Below are 17857 nucleotides of genomic sequence, written 5' to 3'. Positions count from 1 at the left end.
CAGGTGATAAGTTCTGAGAACTAGACCAGGAGTGAACTTGTTGAGGTCGTTAAGGTTGCAAAGGATATGAAATCAATGTAGCTACATTGTGGTGAATACCCAGAGGGTAAAGAAGGTTAACTAGAGAGACAAGAGTCGATTCACAGGGTCTCTTGAGGCCATAGCAAGGTGTTACTAATTCTAAAGATTATGGGAACATACTACACACTTTTAAATATGTGAGAGACATGATATAATTGATTTTTTTTTTAAAAAAGGTCTTCACCCGCTGAATCAATGTTACTTTTGTATTCTTACTGTATAGTATTTTGCTTCTCACATACTATTCTGTTCCTTCCACACGCTCGGCCCTGTGTTTTTCTCATAACAACTCCTCTTTCCAGCAGCCAGCATTATGATTTCTGAAAAGCTTTCCACATGCTGCTCTAATGCCTATTCCCTTCTTTAAGAGTCAATTCTTTCACAGTTATCCCACCCAGGAGCAATGATGTTGAAGTTGCCTATACTGTTTTGCTTTTATATTCTATCTTCTGTTGTGTCTATTTGTACTAATAACTTTGCCTTTCTCCCTACTTGAGCTGCGACTTCCATAGTTATATTCTATGTTTTGTCATTAACATTAGCTGTAATTTCTCCATAATCTAAATTTCAATTATCCAACTCTAACTACCACCATTTACCTTTCCAGCTTACTATGTCAGTGCTCTGACTTTAATCCCCTGGGACCTCTAATCTAAATGATCCCACCATCTTTTTGTTGTCTCTCACACCCATATGTGATCATTGCTCTCCTGATCCAGCATAAATGTCACTGTCACCCATTTTTCTCACTCCCTGCATACCCTCATGCAAATCATCCCCCCTCACTTTGTTATAATCCTCTGGCAAAACTCCAACCTGAGATAAATAGAACTTTCTACCTACTTTGTGTTTACAAAAATGTAGCTGGGAAAAATACTCAACTATGTTCAGGACTACTGACCTTAATGTGACCCTCAATGCTTTCTGGCCATCATATTAATGGAGTTACTCTGTCATTCTTCTAATGTGAGAATTATTTCATACCTCCTCTTTTCAAATATTCAGTACCTTTTTCCATTACCCTTACTCTTGGCTAATGACCTTGATTTTATTGCTGAGAAAACAGACATAATTAGAATAGGGAATCCATAACTCCCATTAACACATGGACAAGTGTGTAGTGCTTAATTTACATCTTACTTCTGTGCCTGTATTTCTTCTTGTTAACTACAGTAATGTTAAAGACAGTGCTTGATCCAAAATGGACAATATATCCTGGTTAATTCATTAAACTGACATTGATCTATTTTCTGTAGAGATAATGAATATAAAAAGGATATGGGATAGGGAATGAGAGGGTTGGGTTCAAGTCTTATAACTGGTCAGAATAATTTTAAAAACGGAAGATAAATAATTAAGAGGAAAAACACTTGCATCCTCTTAATCAGATAGTCTTCTTGACATCCCATTTATACAATTGTCAGTATGTGACTGATCACATATTAAAAATATCCTCTAGATTACTGTTGTCTCATGAGCAAAAATGAATCTAATAGTAGCTAACTTAATGGATTATATCATTTATCTCCTTCAACTTTATTAAGGTATAATTGACAAGTTAAAAACTGTCCACATTTACAATATATATAACATGATGTTTTATTTTTGTATATATGAAGTGAGTATCACAACTACACTAATTTATGTGTATATCATCTCACAGTTACCAGTGGGTGTGTGTGTGTGTGTGTGCTGATAACATTTAATATTATCCAATTTTAAATGTACAGTATAGTACTATTAACTCTAGTTACCATATTGTAAATGAGATTTATTGGGTTGCATTTTAATGTATCCATTGAGTACTGTCATGCACCAGACAATAAGAAAAATGCTTGAAGATAATGCAGTGATATATTATTTTATGCCTTGATGAGTTTCAGGGAAAAGAAGTAAATATTAAAATTATATTTTTGCTTTTACAGCCAATTCTATTAAAATAGCTGACATAATGTTGAACAGAAAATAAGTAATATTTTTTTCCATATTACTTTTTTCTCGAGAGTTTGGTAAAGCAGCCTTACCAGATCCTAAAGAGAGGTTATGTATGTGGTGGATAGAGTCTGGGTTGTTTTCAGACAGAATTTATTGGCACTCATGAGGTATGTTTCCTCACCTCACCTTCTGGAGCCTGCATTTATTAATCTGTAAAATGGAGATGGCCCCTACTAAGTCATTATGAGAAAATAAAAAAATATAGATAGCAAGTGCTTATTCAGTGTTGGCTATAATTAGACTTGATTAAAGAACTAGCTGTGGGGACCAGTAGGTTGCATAGTGGTTAGAGTACTGAACTTCCACATGTTCGACCACAGTTCAAGTCCTGAACCTGGTGACTTGAAACTCATCCTAGGAGTATGTTTGTGCATGCCCCAGGTCCCTAGAGGAACATAAAGGAGAAGGGATTGTGGTGTGGCCACTCCTCTGGGGGGTGATTTCTCACTTTCTCTTTCTCTGTCTCTCTGTATGTCTCTGGTGAGTAGATGCCCCCTCTAGCAAAAATCTCCCAAACAAAACAAAACAAAACAAAAAACAACAACAACAACAAAGAAAACACTAGCTGTTCCTGACTGACTGTGTGGAACAAAAGTAGATGGTTTGATGCATGCAAACAGTTAATAATATCTCTGACCAAGGCAATCTAGCCACTTACATAAATGATATGTTCATTTTGAAGGTTCCTGTCAACACGGTAACCAAATTATTTCTTTGGAGATAATTTTCTTGTTTCTACTTTGCTATTACTCACTCTCACATTTTAGTAGCAAAATACCTGTCATTTATATGACACTTAACAGTTTATAAAGATCTTTCTCATACCATAAAACACTGTCTACCCAATATCTTTGTAAGGTTCATATGATAAATATTATTATGCCAATTTTAAAATTGAGGCTACTGAGTCTAAAGAGATTTGCCTATGAACAATCAAAGTAGTCATTAGCTGAGCCCACCTAAGTTCTTTATCTCCTATTTATTAACAGCTTTCTCTGTACAACATAAGTTCTAATCCACAATTACCATAGCAATGGACGTATTAGAAAAACAGGAGCTAGAGAATAGAGAGTAAATTTTGTAGAGAAGAATTACACTAAGAAATAATTTTATTTTCATCCAAGATCCAGGAGGTCTTGAAGAGCACAAAAGTCATAATGTAGTGAACAGCCATAAATAAGAGCTTCTAGCATTACATGGAACAGTGGTTAAGATAAGAACTTACTGTGGTTCCACTCAGACCAAAAGGGAGAGGCATACCTGAGTCATAGGGTGTATATCTCTGGGTAGTGAGGAGGTTGATTATCAGAGCTCTGACCTTCAGGGCACCCCAAAAGAGGTGGAGTCTCTCCTCTTGAAGAGACTTAACTATTATAAAAGATGTTGGAGGGAGAGATCTAGTTCTCTTACAAATAGGATACAATAAACCATTCTGTTGGGTCTGTTTTCAGCAGTAGGAATAAAGATTCCGGTCTGAATAGGAACCCAAATCAAAAAAATCAAAAAATCATTGATTTTTTTTTTTTTTTTTTTGTTCCACAGGTGCCTCTGACACAAGAGTCATGCATGATCAGTTAGAATTTAATATACTCAACTTTTCTCAGTGGTACCTCCAGTGGGTCCATTAGCAATGAAAACCTTTTATGCCATTGTAAATAGTTTTCATGGTGCTTTTCTTGAATATTATTACAGAGGTAGAAACAAATTCACAGAGGTCTCAGGTCTCCTCTATTAGCACATATTATTAACTGGAAGAATCTTGGGACCAGCAGTTAGCGTAATAGCTATGTCGCTGGACTCCCGTGTAGTCGACCATGGTTCGTGTCCCGGACCCGGTGGCTTAAACTCACGCCGGGCGAGCACACCTACCCAAGAGAAAACTAAACAAACAAACACAAGGCATGACAAGAAGCATGGTTTACAGAGGCAAAGAGATCATCAGAACCAGACTGACATATGACATAGGTGTTGGAATTATTAGACAGGATATAAGCAAAAACAAACCATGATTTGTATGTTAAATCTTATGTTAGTCAAAGTGTTCCACAAAGACAAAACAAAAAACAACAACAACAACAAAGAAAACACTAGCTGTTCCTGACTGACTGTGTGGAACAAAAGTAGATGGTTTGATGCATGCAAACAGTTAATAATATCTCTGACCAAGGCAATCTAGCCACTTACATAAATGATATGTTCATTTTGAAGGTTCCTGTCAACACGGTAACCAAATTATTTCTTTGGAGATAATTTTCTTGTTTCTACTTTGCTATTACTCACTCTCACATTTTAGTAACAAAATACCTGTCATTTATATGACACTTAACAGTTTATAAAGATCTTTCTCATACCATAAAACACTGTCTACCCAATATCTTTGTAAGGTTCATATGATAAATATTATTATGCCAATTTTAAAATTGAGGCTACTGAGTCTAAAGAGATTTGCCTATGAACAATCAAAGTAGTCATTAGCTGAGCCCACCTAAGTTCTTTATCTCCTATTTATTAACAGCTTTCTCTGTACAACATAAGTTCTAATCCACAATTACCATAGCAATGGACGTATTAGAAAAACAGGAGCTAGAGAATAGAGAGTAAATTTTGTAGAGAAGAATTACACTAAGAAATAATTTTATTTTCATCCAAGATCCAGGAGGTCTTGAAGAGCACAAAAGTCATAATGTAGTGAACAGCCATAAATAAGAGCTTCTAGCATTACATGGAACAGTGGTTAAGATAAGAACTTACTGTGGTTCCACTCAGACCAAAAGGGAGAGGCATACCTGAGTCATAGGGTGTATATCTCTGGGTAGTGAGGAGGTTGATTATCAGAGCTCTGACCTTCAGGGCACCCCAAAAGAGGTGGAGTCTCTCCTCTTGAAGAGACTTAACTATTATAAAAGATGTTGGAGGGAGAGATCTAGTTCTCTTACAAATAGGATACAATAAACCATTCTGTTGGGTCTGTTTTCAGCAGTAGGAATAAAGATTCCGGTCTGAATAAGAACCCAAATCAAAAAAATAAAAAAATCATTGATATATTTTTTTGTTGTTGTTGTTCCACAGGTGCCTCTGACACAAGAGTCATGCATGATCAGTTAGAATTTAATATACTCAACTTTTCTCAGTGGTACCTCCAGTGGGTCCATTAGCAATGAAAACCTTTTATGCCATTGTAAATAGTTTTCATGGTGCTTTTCTTGAATATTATTACAGAGGTAGAAACAAATTCACAGAGGTCTCAGGTCTCCTCTATTAGCACATATTATTAACTGGAAGAATCTTGGGACCAGCAGTTAGCGTAATAGCTATGTCGCTGGACTCCCGTGTAGTCGACCATGGTTCGTGTCCCGGACCTGGTGGCTTAAACTCACGCCGGGTGCGTGTGTGTGAGTGCCCAAGATCCCAAGAGGAGAATGGAGAAGAAGGGATTACGGCATGGCCGTCCCCCCCTGGGGGGTGATTTCTCACTTTCTGTCTCTCTGTCTCTCTCTGTCTGTCTGGCAAGCGTATGCACCGTATAGCAAAAACCTCTCCAAAAAAAAAAGAATCTTGATTCAAAGTTAGGTGTTCCTACTTCCAAACCCAGTGCATCTTCTATGATGTTTGTTCTAAACTACTATTTATTTTGTAATGGAAGAATTTCAGTAATCTGAGTCATAATTTATTAGTTTTTAATCAAATAGAGAATTTTTAGAGAGAACATAAGTATTTTGCCAGAGTTGGTATTTTAATTTGGATTGTAAACTATAAAGGATTCCATTTGTATAAATTCAAAAGAGTTGGTGAATTTGGGTTGCCACTGTCAAAACTATAACTAATTGTAGTAATTATGGAAACAACACAACTTAAAATTTAATTCATTCATAGAATTTCTCTGTCTTGTCTGTGATATATTTTTTAAGTCTACTGAAGTACTTAAGTACCTTCTATTACAAACCTATAAAGTGAGCATTTGTTTTAAAAAGTAGAGCTTGTAATTTGTATTTTTCTTGAGGATGTCAACCTGATCAAAAAACAAAACAAACAAAATACCTGTTACATTAACTTAACCAAGGTTGCACTGTACATCATTAGTTTAATAACCATAGTCTAGAATTGCTCTCCTCTTCTTAGCTACTTATGAAAAACATACTTCTAAGACCTCAGCCAAGGGCTCTATTTATATTCTGTCCAGCTTAGAATGAGTCACTCTGATTTCGAGTTCTTACAGTATTTTCCACATTTTTTAAAAACATTTTTGGCCATAGGGCACATGTGTTTGCCGGGGGGGGAGGGGGGAGAAAGAATGTGAGAGATCACTCGTCAGGGGGATAGCCATGCCACAATCCCTCCTCCTACATTCTTTTCTCAGAATTTTGGGCTTGCACACACGTGCACCTAAGTGATTTTCAAGCTGCCAGGTCCGAGACTCAAACTGTGGTCAAACATGTAGGAGTCCAACTTTTTAACCATCACACCATCTACTGGCCCCAGTGTTTTCCAAATTTTAGCTGAAATCATCACAGTTTTTGCCACAGAGGTTTTTACTAAAATCACTGAACCAATTTAATTGATTTCTAGAAAATATCCCTAAGCAACAATATTCATCAAACACTGAGTTTTATATATTAACTTTATTTTCTCTAATATTCATTATAATAATTCCTACTAAAATTAGCTCATCTATCACCAGCAGTTTGAGTACTGGTCTTTCAGTTAACACTGCTAAAGTGCACTGTGCTGAACATTTATTCAATTCTAACTTACATCGTATGAATTAAATTTTTTCTTGTTGAAAAGAAATGGGATTTATAGCTACTTATAATCTTTTTGTTATCTAGACTCTCGGTTGTCATAGAAATATTATTAATGTTCTCTTACTTTGACCCCTGTGTATTCTCTGAAATTCCCTGATTTATTTACCAAACCTGTGGATCAAGACTGCACTTTAACACACTAAAATTTCAATACCTAGAAAATGTGGTTCCTCTCAGGTTACCAGTAAACTGAAGAAAAAATATAATGTGTGCTGTGACTTTGTGAAGAAAGGTTGATTGTGGATGGATTAGGTAGTAGTCATTTTAGTCTATGAAATGCTTTACTTTTTAAGTTGGTAAGATAAAATAGTTCATGTCTATGTGGAAGTAAGTAAAGTAAATAATTATTGTACGTTACTTACTCCTTCAGGGCCACTGTAAGTATCATGATCTAGGTTTATTTCATTCTTTACCATCATATTTATGAGTGAGATATTTACTTTCTAAAAATGACAAATGGGGGCAAAAAAAGCATCAAGAAAAATAGTAATAATTTGAAAAAATACTTTTTAAAAACTAATAACTACATCAAAACTTCTGTTTATCAAATTTTTATGGATAAAATGAGATCCAAATGGCAAATTAGAAATTATACTTTAAAAATATAAAAAGGAGTAAGTTAATATGTCAGCATGAAAAAAAAAATCCATTAGATTTGCATTCTTTTGCATCTTAACAATGTTGCCATCAACAGATGACTTAATTTTTACCATTTAAAAAGTGATTAGCATGTTTATACTAATACAAGGTACTACTACTCACTGATGTCATAGCGGTGAACAAGCCAGCTGTAGTAGCATATGGAATATGGAATATGCTAAAAATTATTATGTTTTAATTAAAAGAATTAGAAGAAAAGAAAACTCAGAAAATAATTCTAAAAATGACTAACATTTAAGATATGAGCAAAATATACAGAAGCCTGAAAATCTGAGAGGAATCTAAGGAAGAAATAAGAAGTGGAGCCAGCAGGTGGCATGGTGTTTAAGGACACTGGACTCCCACATAAATGACCATGGTTCTAGTCCTGGACCTGGTGGCTTGCTTTCTCACTTTCCCTTTCTCTCTCTCTCATTCTGTCCCTCTATGGACAAATTTAAATAACTAACTAAATAAATAAATAAAGTTAAATAATAAAATAATTCTTTTTTTTTTTTCCTTTTTTGGGAGAGATTTTTGCTATAGGGTGCGTGCGCTCGCCAGACAGACAGAGAAAGACAGAGAGACAGAAAGCGAGAAATCACCCCCCAGGGGGGATGGCCATGCTGCAATCCCTACTCCTCCATTCTCCTCTCGGGATCTTGGGCATGCCCGCACACGTGCCTGGCGTGAGTTTAAGCCACCGGGTCTGGGACTCGAACCATGGTCGCCAACATGGGAGTCCAGCAACATAGTCATTACGCCAACTGCTGGTCCCCAATAATAAAATAATTCTTAAAAAAAGAAGTAAGGATAAAAATAAGTAACATATGATAACAAAGAATAAGGATAAAAAAGTGTTCAAGGAGCAATTGATTCATAGTGGCAAATGCTATTAGGAAATTAAATATGATAAAGTTTAGAATATACATTGACTTAAGCAATGAGGATTCACTGGTGACATGGCAGGGAAAGAAACAGTAGTGGAATCATAAATCAAAGGTCAATAGGATGAAGGAAAAATAAAAATGAGAAACTGAGGTGTTGGAGTTTTCTTTTTTTTTTTTCATGACTTTGTGGTTGAGTAAAGATAAGTGAACAGTGATCAAGGATTTTTGGTTTTGTTTTTAATTTAACCAGAAAGCATGTACATTCACTGGAGAGAGACAGAGATACACAGAGAGAAAAGCACTCATGACTAATGGGGAATGGTCATGCTCCAATCCCTTTTCTTCTATCTCTTCCTCCTTTGTGGCTTTTAGACATGCATGCACACAACAACATCCAGCATGTTTCTCTGATTTCTTGTTTTTTTTTTTGTTGTTGTTGTTTTAAATTTAATTTCTTTCTAATAGGCATGACAGTTTTGAGTATATTTACAATAGTATAAACTAGTCAGTAAATATCATGGGTTGGGAGGGGGATTGAGTTCAGAGATATTGGAATTGGAATGATCATGGATTCTAAATGAATAGGTTCATTCATATGAAATTACCTTTCCTGAGGATATGAATGTGTTCAGTAGCCATGTTGGTTCAATATCAAGAGGCTGAAAAAATTTTTATCTAAATAACCAGTCACATCTCTTTGTAGTAGTAGAAAGATAACAGGGCAGGTAATTAACTGGAAATTTGAGGAGACTGGAGGAGTTGAAATAGTCCTTGTAAAAAGTAGACTTAAGGGAATGGAGGAATGGTGGGCAGAATTGGGAGCTCGAATATAGAGGCATCTCTTATGTGAGGTTTTCTGTACTATTCCTCATTGGTCTTGACAGAGGTGAGCCATTTTTTAGACAGTTGTAGTCTCCCTAGATTTTGCCAGTATAAATGATGAAAGATATGAGACAAGAAAATTTAGTGGATTTCAAGAGATCATTAAAAATGTGTCTACATGATGAACTTAAGGATCATAAGATAAACAAAGATGTGAGTTGTGTGTGTGTATGTGTGTGTGTGTGTGTGTGTGTGTGTGTGTGTTAAGGGTGGCTGCTGATAGGTATGAGGATCTCAAAGATTAGAAGAGTCAGTGGAAAAAAAAGAAAAAGAAAAAAGTCTGAATGTATTAGAAGTAACGAAGATTGTTAAGAAGAAAGGTTAGAACAGTGATAGAAGTCTAAACTTATGATTCAGAGAGAGTAATAATTCAAAGTCATGACAAAGTCCAGGGTGTGGTCATGACATTAATATTTGAGTAGAAGATTATAGAGATGAAAAGATTAGAAAATAAATGACTAGAAAGTTGAACACCGAGCAGAAAGTTGAACACTGAGCAGAAGCAGGAGTAGAAAAGGAAGACAGGAAGACAAGTGTGAGTTTTCATGAATGGCGGGCATAACCATGGGGTCTGTAAGGACAACAATAAGGAAGGAAGTAGGATGGATAGTAAAATTGTGTGAACCTCAAAGGAACAGGGTAGTTTTCTAAGGGTGTAGAGACCAAACGTTCAAAGAGGACAAAGACCTAATCTTCAATCATCAAGTATCTTGAGTTAGGAGAATGAAAAACCCTTATTAGAGCGGTTGGCAGGTGACATGGTGCTTAAGGGTGCTGGACTCCCACGTGGCCGACCGTGGTTCAAGTTCCAGACTTGGTGGCTTGCTTTCTCAATTTCTCTCTTTCTCTATCTCTGTCCCTCTCTGGTAAAATTTAAATAAATAAATAATAAAATAAAATAAAGTTCAATAAAAATAACTCTTTCAAAGAAAACATCCTTATTAGAGAGGGCTATAAAGGTGTGTCCTAGGGGGAAAGAACTATATTTCTATTATCCAGTGGTATGGGGAATAGCTGTGGGAAAAAATATTAGGATAAAGAGTAGTTGTTAGTCCTGGGATAGCATTTCAGAAACTATGAAAATGTTCATTCAGAAAGGAACTGACCCTAAGGAAACAATTTTGAATGTGTGCAAAAATTAGCCAGAGGGATGTCTGTTATTACAGATAATAGTGTTCAGAACAATTAACAAATGCAGTACTAACCTTTATGTGTGTCAATTTTACCAAAATGGAAATATTTTTAAAGTAGAGTACAGTTAAATGAAAGATTATCATGACATTTTCATGTAAAAATACTTAATTATAGGTCAACACAATACTTAATTATCGGTTTATACAGATGTAAATATACATCTCTTTTTAACTCTTATTTTAAAATATACAGGATTAAAACAAGAAAATGTGAATACATATGTACATATTGTATGTGTACATGTGTGTACATACATGTTCTGATAAAGCTTTAATTGCAATTTTAAACTTGGAATTATGCTATCTAAAGAATATTACTGTCATTCATTTTGGGGCTACCTTTCTTTATATTGTTTTACATCTAATCCTAGTTCTGCTTTGATAGTGCTGAAGTCCTAGAACCCAAGAACTATAACAGAAGGTAAGAGAAGCCTCTAATTTAAAAGACAAATTTTGTTTCCAAATTAAAATCATTAGACTTTGTTTTCTACATTTGTATGTACTCACTTGACAAACCCATTTTATGCTTATTGTTATCAAATTTGACTTTAACAGTCAATGTGAGGAATAACATTTACTGATGAGTGTTATTTTGTGAAAAGAGGCTCTAGTTTTTCTGTGAAGCAAAGAAAACTGTAGAGTCAGTGCCTGGCTCCATGATGCCATGATAGTACATCGTTCAGGAGAGGCTGGATTCCACATGGCAACTGTGCAAGTGTTCATGATCCAACAGACTGGAGTACTAGAGGAAAGGGATGGTGGCAGACCTTGTGAAGGGTACTACTCATCTCTCTCTCTCTCCTGTTCTCAAGTGCACATGCACACACGCTACCATTAGTAAAGAAAATAAAAGGGGACGCAGCAGGTGGCATAGTGGTTAAGGCTCTGGACTCGACTGTGATTCAAATCACAGAACCAGCACCTTGAAACTCACTCCAGGCACATGTGTATGTGTGCCCAAGATGCCAAGAGGAGAATAGAGGAAAAGGGATTATGGCATGACTATTACCCTTGTGAGGAGTGATTTCTCACTTTCTGTCTCTGTCTCTGTGTCTCTGGCAAGCATATGCTCCCTATAAGCAAGAATCTCTCAGAAAAGAAAGAAAGAAAAAAAGGAAGGAAGGAAGGAAGAAAGAAAGAACAATAAGAGAAGAGAAATTTAAAACTATTCAGAACATTATAGTAGGAATGAAATAATGTGAGGAACCTATTTTGGAATTACTCTTTTTTTTAATGTTTAAGAGAGATTTTTTTGCTCTAGGGCACATGTGCTCACTGGAGAGACAGAGACAGAAAGTGAGAAATCAACACCCAGGGGAATGGCCATGCCACAATTCCTTCTCCTTCATTCTCTCAGGATTTTGAGCATACATGCACATGCAGCTGGCATGAGTTTTAAGCCACTGGGTCTGGGACTCAAACCATGGTCTACTGTGTGCGAGTCCAGTGATGTAACCGTTACAACCTCTGCTGGTCCCTCATTTCTTTTTTTAAGGAAAGAAAATAAGTGTAAATACTGTACGTGTATTTATAATTATTTACACCACTGTATCTAAACACAGAGTGGTATCCTAGAAAAGGAAACAAAATATTTCCATATAAAAAGTAGTGTTGAAAGATGGTATGAAATTAATTTCAATCAATGATGATTCAGGGCCAGATGGTTGTGAGGTGGTAATTCAGCTGGTCACACATGGTCCTGAGTTCATGTCGCCAGGCCTCCCTGTACTCCCCAGTAAGTAGGGCTGAGGATGAATTTTGGTGTGAAAACTCCACTGGAACTGTCTGTCTCTTCATCTCTCTCTCTATCTCATGGAAGATATAAATAAGTAAAATTTTTTAAAATGGAAAAGACCCAAACAACTGAGATCCGATGGATTACTAGTTGAAATTAATTTGAAGAATGTTTGAAGTTTCAACTAACATATACATGCCGAACATTCTACTAGGTATATAACAAAACTTCTACTCAGATATACAAGATATATTTCCTAAATGTTACTTACAGGTGATAAAAGCAAATAAATAAAGATCTGTTCATGTATTCAAAATGGGGAAAACCATCAAAAGCACTGGGATAATTACACTGAGGTACTGATCATCAATGGAAAGAGTAGAGGTGGCTTCTTAACTTTTTTAAAAATTTTACTATAGGGTGAGTGTGCTTGCCAGAGAGAGACGGGATGTTGAATGGATGGGGAGTGAAGAAGCAATCTCCCTACCCCCAGGAAGGACAGCCAGACCACAGTACTTTCTCCTCCACTGTCCTCTCAGGATTTTTGGCATGTACACGCATGCACCTGGTGTGTTTTTCCAGTCACCAGGTCTGAGACTTGCACCGCACAGATGGCCTTGTGGGCTCCAGCTGCCTTAACCTCCACACTACCTGGCTGGCATGAGATGGCTTTCTCTTTTTTATAAAATAATTCTTTTATTTAATTTTATATATTACTATTATTATTAGGCACATGTGCTCACCAGAGAGAGACAAACAGAGAGAGAGAAAGTGAAAAAGCAAGCCTCCAGGGTCCAGGACTCTAACTTCAGTCACCACATGGGAGTCTGGCACCCTTAACTGTCATACAACCTGCCAGCTCCCCCTACCCCACCCACCCAGATGGCTGTTTAATGATACTTTCTCTTCCCATCTCATCCTGACAACCTCACTCCTCACTTCCCTGTAAGCCACAAAAATCAAGGAAAATCCAGTACTACAAGAATAGATAAAATAGGTTGGGTAATTTGAGTAGATTGCGACTATAGAATTTTCAAGGACTTTGGACAAGGAAGGGACCATTTAAAAAATTATGGTAATAGAAGCAATAGAAATAAGGAAACCTAAATGGTTTCTTGACGTATTGACCGTATGTAGGTCTTTTGATTTCCCCATTTTTATTTCACTCTGTCTTCCCTGTCTCTCTACTTTTAAATCAATTACATTTGTCTCTTTACCTTTCTGGTAGATTTCCTTTTCTTTAAACCAGTTCTGATACAGAAATGGCATTTACATAAACCTTATAGCATGTATGTGCTTGCCAGAGAGAGAGAGGAAGTAAGAAATCAACCCCCAGGGAGGGATGGCCATATCACAATCCCTCCTCCTCCTGTCTCCTCTTAGAATTTTGGGCACACACACACACAAGAGCTGCTGGGTCTGGAACTCAGACCATGCCCAGTCGGCCATGTGGAAATCATCACCTTAACCTCCATGCTACCTCCTGGCCCAATAACCTTGTTTCTATTACAGTCCATCTTAAAACTAAATTCTGGCCCAGCTTTGCTGGCCATAGTCGATAGCATACTGGACTACAGTGTTGGTAGGCTACATGCCTGATTGTGCGTTCAAATCTCAGATCAGTTAGGTGAAATGTGCTGGGCATAGGAGGGCATGTGCTAGATCCTGACTGTGTTAGGGCTGGAGGAAGGAGATCCCTATGTTTTCATATCTCTGTTGAGAGTGCTTCTCTTTTTCTTTCTCTCTCACTAGTACATGCATATACTTTTATTATGAAATTAAAAAGTAAATTTTAAAAATAAATAAATTCTGTGATTCAGTTCTGGAAATAAAATAAATTAAGTATTGAAAGTTTATGTTTATTTTGTTTTGCCTTTTAATAACCCAAATCTTAATTTGTGGCTCTAAGTTGAGTAGGTAGAAAACATTTTGAATGATTGTAAAAATTAAATATTAGGGAAATTGTAGTTTAGAGGGACCAGCAGTTAGCATAATGGCTATGTCGCTGGACTCCCATGTAGCCGACTGCGGTTCACGCCCCGCATCCAGTGGCTTAAAACTCACGCCGGGCATGTGTGCATGCGTGCCCAAGATCCCGAGAGGAGAATGGAGGAGAAGGGATTGCAGCGTGGCCATCCCCCCTGGGGAGTGATTTCTTGCTTTCTATCTCTCTGTCTCTCTCTGCCTGTCTGGCAAGCGCACGTACCCTATAGCAAAAACCTCTCCAAAAAAAAAAAAATTGTAGTTTAGAAATCTTCAAGTGTTTAAATGAATTTTATAAGCAAATATCTAATTATTATCAATGTAGAAAAAATGCAACTCTGGTTAAACACCATTAGAAAAGCATTTGTAATTTCCTCATTTTCTTGAGTAATTTGTACTAATTGACATCATATTTACACATGAAGAATTAATGTCAACAATGTCAAAAATGTAGAAAAATACAAATGATTCAGACAAGGGAGTGGGCACTAAAACATGTTTAAGATTTATTTTCTATAGACTTTCTTTTAAATATTAACATATAAAAATCTTAAGCTCATTTGTTTTTTTTTCATATTCTTATGTACAAACTTTTCTTACGTTGTTCTTTAATTTTTTTCTTTTAAAAGGCAAATAATTTCTCAAAGGACATTGAAATTCTTATTCATGTTTTGGACTTTTAGTTGTATTTATTAATTTCAGAATAGGAATTAAAATACACCTTAACTATTTCCTCTTTTTTCAATGTATCAATTAAATGCATAGTTTAGGAAGATCACACATAGCATTTACATAGTCTAAACTCTGGACTGAGGGGGAAAAATACTTCCTTCATTTTCCCATTCTTCTCCTAAAAATTTATATAGTTTCACTTCAAGCTCTCTGGTTTTTCCTCCCTCTCTCTGTGATTGTTTTCATTCCAATTAAAATCCAACATGTTAAACTTTTAAAATCCTAAATATAGATTCATTAGCATAAAATCCTGAAATAAAGAGTATTATTATTTTGTTTCTATTTTCTCCAACAAAAGTAAAGAAAAAAATAAGATTCTCAATTCAGAATAATTTCCAATTTGTGTTTTGAACCACAAATATGAAACAAATCTTTCAAACATGAAATGAAATTCGACTTACCGATACATCATACACAGTGGAGAATGCAAACTCCTTCACCTTCTTCACCTCCGCGCTGCTTTGTGATTTCGTGTCAAATGAGTAGTATCTTGAGCATTCTTTCGGATTTGTAAGCTGACTAAAGTAAGAATACTTAAGGATTTAAAAGAAACAAGTTTAACAAGTTGGGATGGGTAAACTTAACCAATAATATGGTTTGAGGTGAAGAATCACTTGATAAGTCTTTGTTGCGGGAAGTAAGAATTTCCTGGTTCTGGCTAATTAAAATTAAGTGAGAAACAATATCGAGTCCCAAACTTAAGCAATACCCTTTGATACCTTGAGAAGTTTTATATTTGTTTTTCAAGAGGTGACTCTCTTCGTTCTGAGTCAGTACAAGTCATTCTCAGGCCCTGCCATTCATTTTTCAGAGGCAAGCCTGCAACAGTTCTGTTTTCATTAAGCATTTGACGGTCCTTGATTTGCTATTTCTTAGTGCAGTGGTACAGTGCTCATTATAGCTGACACAGTAAACCATTGGTGTTCACTGTTAAGAAGGATTCAGCCTTAAGGTTGGAAAATTATTATAAAATATATTTTGAACTTCCATTTTAAAGGGATTTACCAGCTGATCATCTCTTGAAAATATTTGTGTGCCCTATTTTTGTTAGCTTTTTATTGTTTATTTATTTGCCATAGGGCACATGCACTTGCTGGAGAGACAGTGAGAGGGAAGAGGGGAAGTGAGAAATCATCCTTCAGTGAGGATGGCCATGTCCCAATCCCTTATCCTCCATTATCCTGGGATTTTGAGCATGCACACATATGTGCCCATTTTGATTTTCAAGCCGCCATATCCGGGACTCAGACCATGATCAGCCATGTGGGAGTCCAGTGCCTTAACCACCACATCACCTGCTGGTTTCCTGTGTGTTCTATGTTTAATGACACTGGTCTCATGGGCTCTACTTGTTAGTTATATTCTCATTTACATTTTTGACTTGCCAAGTTCCCTTTTCTGTCAATTTAATCTTTTCTCCATCATTGAGTCTGCCTCATATCTTTAAAATATCTTTTCCCTTCTTTATAGTACAGTTCTCCATTCAAACCCCACATCACTGTAAGACTCAGCTCATTTAATTAGAATCTACCAATGCAGGATCCATAGATTTTGAAAGCCTGTAATCCAGCTTTTCCTTCAGAATGTTTTTTGCTATAGGGCACGTGCACTCACCAGAAAGGCAGAGAGAGACAGAGAGAAAGAAAGCAGGAAATCACGCCCCCCCCCCCGGGAGGATGGCCACACCGCAATCCCTTCTCCTCCACTCTCCTCTCAGGATCTTGGGCATGCACACACACACGCCTGGCATGAGTTTAAGCCACCGGGTCCAGGATGTGAACCGCGGGCGGCTACATGGGAGTCTAGCGACATAGCCGTTATGCTAACTGCTGGTCCCATTCAGAATGGTTTACTCTGATTTCCCCAGCTCCCACACTACTTAGAACAACTCTTGACCCACACCTTCTCCTCAAGTGGGCTTCTAGTTTTAGTTTTTCTTATTTTTGGATTTATAGAAGACCCATTTCTCAGTGAGTGATTTGAGGTTCAAAACTGTGATGCCTTTAAATGCGCTGACCAGCAAGTCCTCTGCAAATACTATTCTTAGTACTTACTGAGTCTTTCATCAGTTTGACAATGAACATTCCTATTTATTTATTTATTTAGGATTTTTCCCATAGGGTCTGTATGCTCACCAGAGAGATAGAGAGAGGGAAAGTGAGAATCATCTCTTGGGGGGATGGTCATGCCACAGTTACTTCTCCTTCATTCCCTCTCAGAATTTAGGGCATGCACATACATGCACCCAGCATGATTTTCAAGCTTCTAGGTCCAGGACTCAAACCTCAGTCAACCACGTGGGAATCTAGCACCTTAAGCTCAATGCCTCCTGCTGTCCTCCCACCCTCATTTATTTTTCCACCTAATTTTGAAAAAAAGAAAAAAAAATCTTTGGCAAAAGAAGGAAATGTGTTAATTATGATTAATAAATGCACATACAATGGCTTATTAAAACAAAAATTGATTTCTCACGGTTCTAGAGGCTGGGAAATCCAAGATGAAGATGCCAATGAATTCAGTGTTTTGGTAAATAGACAGACCTTCTCACTGAGTCCTCACATGTTAAAAAGGGTAATGCGCCTTTGTGGAGCCTCTTTTCTGAGGAATACTGTCATGATCTAAGCCCCTCTTCCACCTCTTATATCCCTGACCATTTTGTAAAACCCTTATATTGGAAAATGTCCAATCTGATAAACAAATAAAAATTGTGTACCTTTGTCAGTTTTCCATTACTATGTAACACATTACCACAAATTTAGCATCTTAATACAACACTCACATATTACTCACTTCTATCCTGTAAATCAGAAGTCTGGTGAGCTCAACTTTGTTCTCTGCTTAGGGCCTCTAAGGTTGAAAAGCAAGGTGTGTGCCTGGCTGGGCCTTTACCTGGAGACTGTGGTGATGAATCACTTCCGTGCGCAT

The 17857-nt window shown here is 36.7% G+C and overlaps 1 protein-coding gene across 1 annotated transcript in view; it reads right to left on the bottom strand.

The window, feature by feature from the left end:
• The window catches only part of LOC102498745 (transmembrane protease serine 11G), a 49618-nt gene extending 31761 nt beyond the window's left edge, over positions 1–17857 (bottom strand). Inside the window, exons 1-3 of the mRNA XM_006165331.1 lie at positions 17822–17857; positions 15334–15465; positions 10822–10877 (exon numbers count right to left, since the gene is read on the bottom strand). Of these exons, the coding sequence (XP_006165393.1) occupies positions 10822–10877; positions 15334–15465; positions 17822–17857 (224 nt within the window). The remainder of the gene's footprint in view (positions 1–10821; positions 10878–15333; positions 15466–17821) is intronic.

The sequence above is a fragment of the Tupaia chinensis genome, unplaced genomic scaffold, assembly GCF_000334495.1.
Source record: "Tupaia chinensis unplaced genomic scaffold, TupChi_1.0 Scaffold143894_1, whole genome shotgun sequence".
Lineage (NCBI taxonomy): Eukaryota > Metazoa > Chordata > Mammalia > Scandentia > Tupaiidae > Tupaia > Tupaia belangeri.
The sequence above is the reverse complement of the archived record's forward strand: the minus strand, read 5'-3'. Positions and strand labels throughout refer to the sequence as shown.